Source organism: Cibotium barometz, chromosome 59, assembly GCF_041138505.1.
Source record: "Cibotium barometz isolate CiBa-2024 chromosome 59, ASM4113850v1, whole genome shotgun sequence".
Classification (NCBI taxonomy): domain Eukaryota; kingdom Viridiplantae; phylum Streptophyta; class Polypodiopsida; order Cyatheales; family Cibotiaceae; genus Cibotium; species Cibotium barometz.
Window position 1 is genome coordinate 29,186,616 of NC_141104.1, and position 9,450 is coordinate 29,196,065.

Sequence of the window (9,450 nt, forward strand, 5' to 3'; positions counted from 1 at the left end):
CTGGGCATAGGAGTCATGAGCACAAGTTAGTCTCTTCTTGTGCACACTGTACTGATAAAGGAGTCACAACACATCTTAGCAAAGCCATGACTCATGACTCACTAGAGATGCACGAATCATTGGGGATGATGCCCTTTGTCCTTTTGTAGGTGGTTGGGCCACTTGGGCAGCTTAGGCCAATGAGAGGCCGGCTAGGTCGAGGCGACTCTGCTTTGAGTTTTCCCAAGTGCCTTGAAATTATAAATTATAAATAACGATTAATGCTCTAGGTGGTAAATTCATATTCTTGTTATAAAATAACCGCGAAATATCTCTCGAGATGGTGGTATGATTATAATCATATTGGGGTTTGTTCCCAACGAGCTAAAAATACTCGAGATGGTGGCCGATGGCCACTTTTGTAGGGGGGTTTACACATTCCCCACCCCTCCACTTGCCAACAAGAGCATTGTTGGGGATTTTCATCACTTACACGTGCACCCCACGAGGTGACTTAGAAAAAGTTGGCTCTCATTAAAATGTGAATTTCTCATTCTTTAAGGCTCTCAAATCAAGGTTGAAAATGAAGGAACTTGGCAAATCATTTTAGAACTAACCAATCACATTCAAAGCTTCTGATGTCTTCTTTTTTTCCTTCACTTCCCTAGTCTACATGGGACATCTTTTTTTTCTTCACTTCCCTAGTTTGCGTGGGATGCAGGTCTTAACGCAACCCTTTTATTGCACTTTTAACCTATGGGGCTAAAGTGGAACATTTTCCAAGAAGATAGTGTAAGGTTTGAATCTCTAAGACTATTGGACCACTAGGACATCATAATAGTCGATGGAGAAAAAAGGGAGGGAAAACACCACATACGTGCACTTTTTTATGTGCATCTCATTTACAATGAAAATGGAAAATATGACCTTCACACGTACCGAATCTCCAATTCTCAACAGTTCCCAAGCGGAGCAATGTGTAAAACTTCTCAAGATAGGTGGGCAATCCGAGGGGCTGGCCTTGATTCAGCTTGGGCACCTAGTGTGATCATTGATGTGTAAAACCCCTAAAGCTTGTGGTCGACATAACCGAGTTACATTCCACCCATTGGCCTCGTTCATCAGTGCACCCAGGGGGCCGATCTCTATGATGATTTAGAAAATCAAGATGCCACACCCTCCGGAGTCACCTTGTGATCCAGAGACCAAACTCCACCATGGCACCCAACCCAGGTAGTTGCCCAAATTGCGAGTGTCCACGTGAGCCACAAAAAAATGCCACTGCAGAGGGGCTCTTTTGCCTTCATGGGAACATGCCTTCTACATTTTGTGCATGTGAATCTAGGACAAAACTCAATGCGCCAACCAGGGCTTCAATTTGAAGGTGTAGCTACCCTAACCTCCAATTTGAAGGCTATAAACTAGGTTGACCTTGAAAATATATATGTTTGTATAAATTTTTTTAGAAAAAATCAAAATAGGCTTCTTTTCCAACTCTAGTTTTTAGGAGAGAAGGTAGGTTTGAAGGGCTTGGCTTCCAAGTTCCAACTCAAGAAACTAGTTTTATAATAAAGCTGGGCTTTCTTAAAAAGGATAAAGATAGGCTGGCTGGCCGGCCACATCAGATTGTCATAAGATAGGCGTGCTTCAGCATCAAGAAGAACACGGTTTTCCTGCGGGCATTGCTTTTCCGCCACGGCCCACACATTCGCCAAATGAGGAAAGGATCTACTGTGTAGACAAAGCTCCATGAAAGAGACACGTGATTCTGTATTAATAAGCGTCAGACTCGCTCCGAATCTCATTACATTTTCACCTTCTCGGCTGTGTTTCGCCTTCTACCTGCAGGATACCAGCAGGAAAGCCTCTTGCATATCTTCGCCTCTTCTTGCAGGAAGAGGGTCGAGCATGTATCTCCCCAAGGGATCACTGGCTGTGGTGCTCTTGGGCTTTCTCTTGCAAACAACATGCCTGCTAGCCTCTCGCCCTCGCCCAGCCCCGCCCCCACCCCCACCACCCGCAACAGAGAATTGCACCCAGCTCTCCCAGCTATCAGAGGGGCCTTACTGGGTTGAAGAAAACCTCCAAACCTCTAATGTGAGATGGAACCTCTCATACGGCGTCCCCCTCAACATTACCTTCAAGATTGTGGACGGCGCTCAAAGCTCAGGTTACGGCCCGTGTGTACCCATCGAGAAGGCCCGAATCGACCTCTGGCAGTGTAGATACGATGGACTCTACAGCGACGAAGAAGAAGAGTCTACTGACGGGGAGAAATGGCTCCGAGGCTTTCAGTACACGAACTCCACAGGCTACGCCTCTTTCTACACCATTTATCCCGGTAACTTCATTACTCCTCTATTCATATTTCCTATTCTTTCATTTTCTGTGTGTGAGATGCACAGATCTACGACTATGCCATTTAACAGCGTTTTCTGAGATCATCTCTAACTACTTTAATTGAATATGAGGACAATATTGATCTCACTAATCCTCCTTTCTACCCACCAGATCTCGGTAAACTTGGATTAACGTGCTTTATCCCTTAATAAGCTGTTTAACCGTAGTGTATGAGTAGTTTTGAAACTTGGGGGTGCTTCCATCATGACGTGATTCTATTAGCTGTTTAGGCATCTGCTTGAGTGGGCTAGTATGAGATATCAGGGGTGGACCGTGGCTTCCCATTCTCAATCGTGCACGCTCAGGAAAGCCCCTTGGCATGATGTCAGGCACTTGTTTCAACGGCCTCCTGGAGTTGTCTCCTTTTGCACAAAGGTTTGAGGGCACTTGCTCAATGCTCAAATCTGCAACCTCTTAGCAAATCTGAAAGCATACCTTTTAGCAAATCTGAAAGCAGTGCTCACATAACTTGGTTTGTAGTGTAATTTTTACTTGGTTTGTAGAGTAATTTTTTCGGTTGAAATTTAAAATCCTTGGTTGGAATTAGACATTGTTTTTAATTTTAAGAGTTGAAGTTTATACATTTTAGTTATTAACTCCAGCATTTATAACTAAAATGTAAATTTTTCGGTTGAAATTTTATGTAATTCTTTCAGTTGAAATTTTAAGGATTAAAATTTATACATTTTAGTTATAAAATGTGGGCATTTATATGATATCTAGTGGTTGGAGGGCACCTGCTCAATGCTCTACACTTACCCTTTCGCAAATCTGAAGTGAGTGGTAGATGTTATGTTTGCACATGGTGCAATCATGGATGCAACCATGGCACGTTTGCAAATGTGGCCCTTTTCACCATAGATCGAAGAGAAGCTTGTAATTTTGATGTAATTAATTCAACTGAAATAAATTTAAAATTTGTAGGAAGGTGTTTTACTAATTTGAGAAGTATATTATAAAAATAGAATACTATTTATTTGAGGAGTATATTACTAATTATTCTAATAAGAGAGAGAGAGAGAGTGTTAATTTTCCTGTGCGTGTCAGGTTGGTATACTAGCCGGACCGTGCATATACATGTGAGGGTTCGGATCTACGAAGCCGATGGGAACACGACATCATACGAGGATACCACACAGCTCTATTTCAACGATACAACCAGCGAGGTCATATACAGGAATGTGTATCCATACAACAGCCGGGGCCTAGCAGTGCGGGACACGTTCAACAACAATGACCCCTTGTTCACAAGCAGCAACGTTATCACTTTGCTTGGCAACTACAGCGACACTAACGGCTATAGCAGCAGCGTTGAGTTGAGCCTGCCCTTCTCCAGCTCCTCGCAATCCATTGCAAGCAATGGCAACACCATCGCCGCAGCCGCTACTTTCTCTGCAGTTGCTTGAGGGCCTGTTTAGGTGGCTGCTCCGAGCGTCGATGCTAGTTCACGCGGCCCCAGCGGTTAAAATTAGAGCAGAATCTATGCATGCTCACTGTTTGGAGCGAACAGTTGCAGGTGCGCCCGCGTGATCACACTCTTCACGCAGTGCTTTATTTATGCGAATATGTTTCTTGCCGCTTTAGAAAACCGGCTATAATTCTTGGGTGCTATTCGAAAACACTTTTAACATGAGAACCCTTCTCGAGGCTCTTGGTTTTGAAAACTCCATATGTCCTTAGATAAAAGCAAAGAAAAGTGGTTAGAATTCGACTCTTTGTGCTATATATATATATATATATATATATATATATAAGTTAGCTTTACAAAACAAAGAGAATTGGGCCTCATATTCTCAAACTTTGCATGGACACGATTAGACTATTTATATTTCCATTTCAACATGTGGTAATATATGTATGTTTTTGGTTCTTCCTTTTTCTAGATATTGTTTGAAATTGAGTCTACTTTATTTTGGTCAACAATCTTATGTTTCAGTAGTGTTACTTCTTTCTAAGTTTTGAATATGGTGTACATGGCAATAAATGTATACGAGTGATTTAAACTAATTTTTATTGGTGTACATGGCAATAAATGTATACGAGTGATTTAAACTAATTTTTATTGGTCACCTCCTTCTGGAGGCCTCGTATAGTGATTTTGTCGACTTTTGGTAGTCAAAGCTTCTCGGTCAACGTGATTTACTATGGAGAGTTTACTTTCTCATAGTTTTATCAGAATCATGAATTCAATCACTGATATTGGTAGGATTAGATAATATACTAAGAAGAGTAGGTTTTATAAATAGTAATTGGATCCAAGAGTGATTACACAGGTGTTTGAGATGTTAAGGGGAAAAAGTTGGAAATGCTTTACATTTGTTTTCAACGGTGTTAAATGTCTAGGAGTTTTAAATTTTGTTTTATGGAGAGTATAGAGAGGAGGGGGTTGACTTTTGTTTTTCAAAACTTGTGTAACTTTATTTAATATTGAAAGTTCACTTTCTCAAAGTTTTTAAGGACTTATGAATTCAATCACTAAATTTGATTGGATTTGGATCACTTTCTAGGAATACCAAGTTTTAAAAATAGTAATTAGGTCCAGGAGAGATTGCATAGGTGTTTGAGGTTCCAAGGATAATACATGGACAAGGATTGGCCAAAATGTGAATCTTTGGCAAAGTAATGAAAGCTTGTGGATGTCATCACACCATGGGCGCACAAGATGTGTTTACACAACTGAATCATTAAATTTAAGGTCCGTGGGGTGTCTACATCAGCCTAATATGGGTTTCCAATGTCAAATGTACGGAACCAAAATGGTTAGCGAAAAGTTGATTTGGTTGTAACTATCAATTACAGGTAAAATTATTAATAGAAGTTAGTGTTGGTACAAGGGTTGATAATATGCCATAGGCTTACTTATTTTGTTGAACCTAGAGTAGAGAGCTAGATTAAAGTAAAAGTGAGTTGTGGCCATTAAGGTAATTGTGAATCTCCACTTGACTTTTCTTATCAACACTTATCTTAACCCCCTTAGTAGAAAGGGCGAAGCCTCCAAGAGCTTATATTTTAGAAAGAGGAAGAAAGTGTACAAATAATTAGAAGTAAGAGTAGGCTTGTGTTGTCACCAAACTATAAATAAACTATTACCTAGAACTAGCTCTTCGAGTAGGTGATGGATAGAAGAGGGAGGAATGGATCACCATCCCGACACTAGGTGGAACATCTTAGGTCTTATCTACCCACAGCGTGGTTGTGTAGGAAGGCATGGTTAGTGACCCTTAAACTTGGGAAAGACATTTGTGCACATATGGAACCAAGTTAATAAGAATTTGATATCGCTACCTAGAAGTAATGTGTCATTGTGTAGCTAAGGTCACTCATCCAAATTACTATGCCAAAAGAAGGAAATGAGCCTAATTAGAGGCCAGAAAAACCTCATATCACAATAGAAAACTAGCAAAAGTGGAGCAGGGTCGTGTACACTACTTAACCCACTAATGCGACATCTAATGAAGGTAGTGGAACCAAGGCAATGGAGTGCCTTGTGCTGACAAGGTCACATGCATAGCACAAAGAAGAGCCTAAGGAATAAGATGAAAAAGACACCAACCAATCCATGACCAAGGATGGGAAGGAGGACCTACAAGCAAAACAAAATAATAAGAGGCATGGAAAGAAGGCAAATAATAAGAGGCATGGAAAGAAGGCAAATAATGCTCGAGCTCATGATGGAGGAGCTAACAACCAAGCAAAGTAGAAGAGACCATTAGAAGCGACCACAAGTTTGGATTCAAGGAGAGGAGTAAAAAGGAGATAACATTCGATAAAATCCAATCAAACGAGGTTGGGAAAGACTCAAGAAAGGGAGTGTTAAACACATTTTTTCTCGAAGAGTTTTTCAACAATGTAACAATGTAGTTTTTTCCTCCATGGAAACCTACACACCATGGGAAGGTGTTAGTGGGAGAATAGGAGCACTAGAGATCTCTTGTCGATGATTAGTTTACCAATGAATATCCTATTAGGATGTTGCTAAGGAATAACCTTGCAATCATTGAAGAAATGCATGGAGAGGGATAAATGCTAGGAGATGAAAAAGTAGATATGATGACTTGATATAGTGAAATGAAAGGCAATGTGTTGCAGGGCAAACCAACGCTTTGGAAGAGTGACTCTTCCAATGTGATATGCTAATGGAGTAGAAAACATTTCCAAGGGGAGCAACTGTAGAATTATATGGTAGTGATGTGTGTGAATACACTTAGGACCGCCGGGGTACTTTTCCCTCACTAGGAGGTTTTTTTCCCCGTGCGTATGTACACCCTCTTATCTACTCATTTTGGAGTGTGTACTTATCTTTTGTACCTGGCACACATTTGTTTATTCTAATCTAGTGAGTTTGTGTGCTCTCAAGCTTCTCTATCTTGTGTGTGTGCATTGTTTCAATCCTAACCCTAATTCCAACAATTGGTATCAAAGCTAGCTTCCTTGACACTTGATCTAGTAGTCTGCCTCCCTCCTCACTCATGACCCTATTTTTCTGTCTTGATTGAGATACCCTCTTAGGAGAAGAAGGTACATACTGTAGTGTGTTGTACACAAAGTATACAAAAGACCATATTAGGGAGTTTGGGAAAATCCCATTACTTTCAGAATTTTCTTTTCAATCTACTTTTTGGTGTATCTTCAGCATACCAATTCCAAACTTGTTGGAGAATGTGGATTTAGAACTTACTCTTCAAGAGCTTAATGATATGTCACCTGAGGGGGTTTTGATAAAATCTTAAAAGGGTTTACCATGCCTCCCATTTTTTAATCTTGCAAAATGGGAATTGGGATTTTTCCAAACTCCCTAATATGGTCTTACAATGTTTCCGGGGTCCATGGCGCAATTCGGGCGCATTTCGGGCATGTTTTGGGCGTGTTTTGGGAATCGCAAGGTTTCTGTGCAGACGTTCTAGAGGTGTCATTTTTGATTGGTTCTGCTCGATTTTGGGTGTTTGGGCTGTGCAGCGGCAAAGATTTGGTGTGTAGCAGCATCTACAGTGTCTTCAATAACATCGACCATCATACTTTTGCCGTAACACTCTTTTCTCTACACTATGTTATTTTTCATACACTTTGCAGGTGATTCAGTCAGCAATTGGCGGCCATCCGGGGTTGCATTCAGTGAATACTGAGTACTTGCAATGTGTTGAAAGATTTTGCATTTGGTAATCATGGCTGGCAGTAGTGATGTATTCAACATGTTGTCTACTAAGGGACAAACTTGATGGGACTAACTACTCATTGTGGTCCTATATGATGAGGCATGTATTGGTTGCTAAAGGACTTTGGAATGTGGTCAGTGGTAGTGAAACACTCAACTTGTTTCACAACTACTAGTGCAACCAGGTGCTACAAGTATATATGAAGTAGAATCTAATACAAATGTGGCTCCTCCACATGCACTATCAGTACCCCCCACTACTGCTCAAACGAGATGGGATGGAAGAGATGCACAAGCACATGCATTGCTTGCACTTTTTGTGAAGCGAAGCATTATTTCGCATATTCGGTCATGTAAGACTTCAAAATAGGCATGGGATGCGCTTGTTGCATTATACCAGGTGTGTAATGAAGCACATGTTGCATATTTGCGCAAATAGTTGGAGTCTGAGCACATGAATGAGGGAGACTCAATGGACAACTTCTTGACCAAGATCAAAGATTTTAAGGAACAGCTCGCTAGTGTGGATGAGATATAGCTTCATAGTACATTGGTGCCCACAGTTCTCAATGCATTACCAGATTCTTATCAGAGTTTTACCTCTACCCTTAGATTGATGATGAAGGGAAATCCAAATGCCCTTACATTTGATGAGCTGGTTTCAATACTCTTGCAAGAAGAGTAGTCTAGGCAAAACAGATCTATTATGCAAGTTGGTGACCAACCTTTTGTTGCCAGTCAGAAAAGCAAAGGTAAAGCTTCTTTGCATGGCAGCTATAAGCCAAAATCAAAATCCTCGAGTAAGGATGCAGAGAAAGAAGGTGATAAGCCTAAAAAGAAAGGCAAGTGTCACTATTGCAGGAAACCACGGCACTACATAAATGAGTGCAAGAAAAGGCTAGAGAAGGAGAAAAAGAAAGAACCATGCATGGCTGTGGGGCTGATGCATCTACACCAAGTGAAGAGAAGAAGGAATCTGTAAGTTTTGCTTAAGATGATTGGGCATGGACTGTACATTGTAGTTATGACCCTTCTGTTCATGATGTATGCATGCATGTTAGTGGCAGAATCGAATGCTTGGTACTTTGACAGTGGTGCTAGTAAGCATAGTTCTTCACACAAAAATTATTCTCATCTCTGGAATCTATCCCAAGTGCAAGAATCGTCACATGTGCAAATGGTTCCTCATATCCTATCAAAGGAGTTGGGTAGAGTCGTGCTCACTACTGTAAATGGGGATGCATTTACTCTTTCTTCAAAAGTTTTGTATGTGTGCCAGGCATTAAGAAGAACTTGCTGTCAGTTTCAGTCTTAGCCTTATTAGGCTTGATGGTGAAATTTGTGGATTACATATGTACAGTTCAGGATAGAAATGATGGTTATTCTATCATTGCCTCAAGTACCTTGTTTCATGGCCTATACAAGATGAATGTATTTGAGAAGCTGTAGCATGATGCTTACTCAGTCTTGACTCGTGCTATAAGTGATGCAGAATTATGGCATGCATGATTTGGCCATCTGAATCATGGCAATTTGTATCGCCTTCAAAGGCATGATATGGTGTCTGAGTTGCCAACTCTTGAGACCCCTACTAGACATGTATGTGACGGGTGTATTCTTGGTAAAATGCATCGGGCACCATTTCCAAAGGATGGATCTGTGAGAGCTATGAAGAAATTACAACTTATACATAGTGATGTATATGGTCCTATGAGGACACCATATATTTGGGGGATGTCTCTACTTCGTCACTTTTATTTGATGATTACTCCAGATATAGCTGGGTGTATCCATCAAAGCAGAAGTCAACGGTTTCTATGTGCTTTAGGCACTTTGTATCCATGGCTGAAAATGCATGTGAATGTAAAGTTGGCACCCTTCATTTAGATCGAGGGGGGGGGGAGTATATGTCCAAGGAA

General features: G+C 40.8%; 1 protein-coding gene across 1 annotated transcript; it reads left to right on the forward strand.

The window, feature by feature from the left end:
- Positions 1-1,713: 1,713 nt before the first annotated feature.
- On the forward strand, positions 1,714-4,078 carry LOC147605684 (uncharacterized). The gene is made up of 2 exons (XM_086793372.1): positions 1,714-2,320; positions 3,427-4,078. Exons 1-2 carry the CDS (start codon positions 1,729-1,731, stop codon positions 3,783-3,785), a joined length of 951 nt encoding a protein of 316 aa, XP_086649498.1. The 5' UTR covers positions 1,714-1,728; the 3' UTR covers positions 3,786-4,078.
- The last annotated feature ends 5,372 nt before the right edge of the window (positions 4,079-9,450 follow it).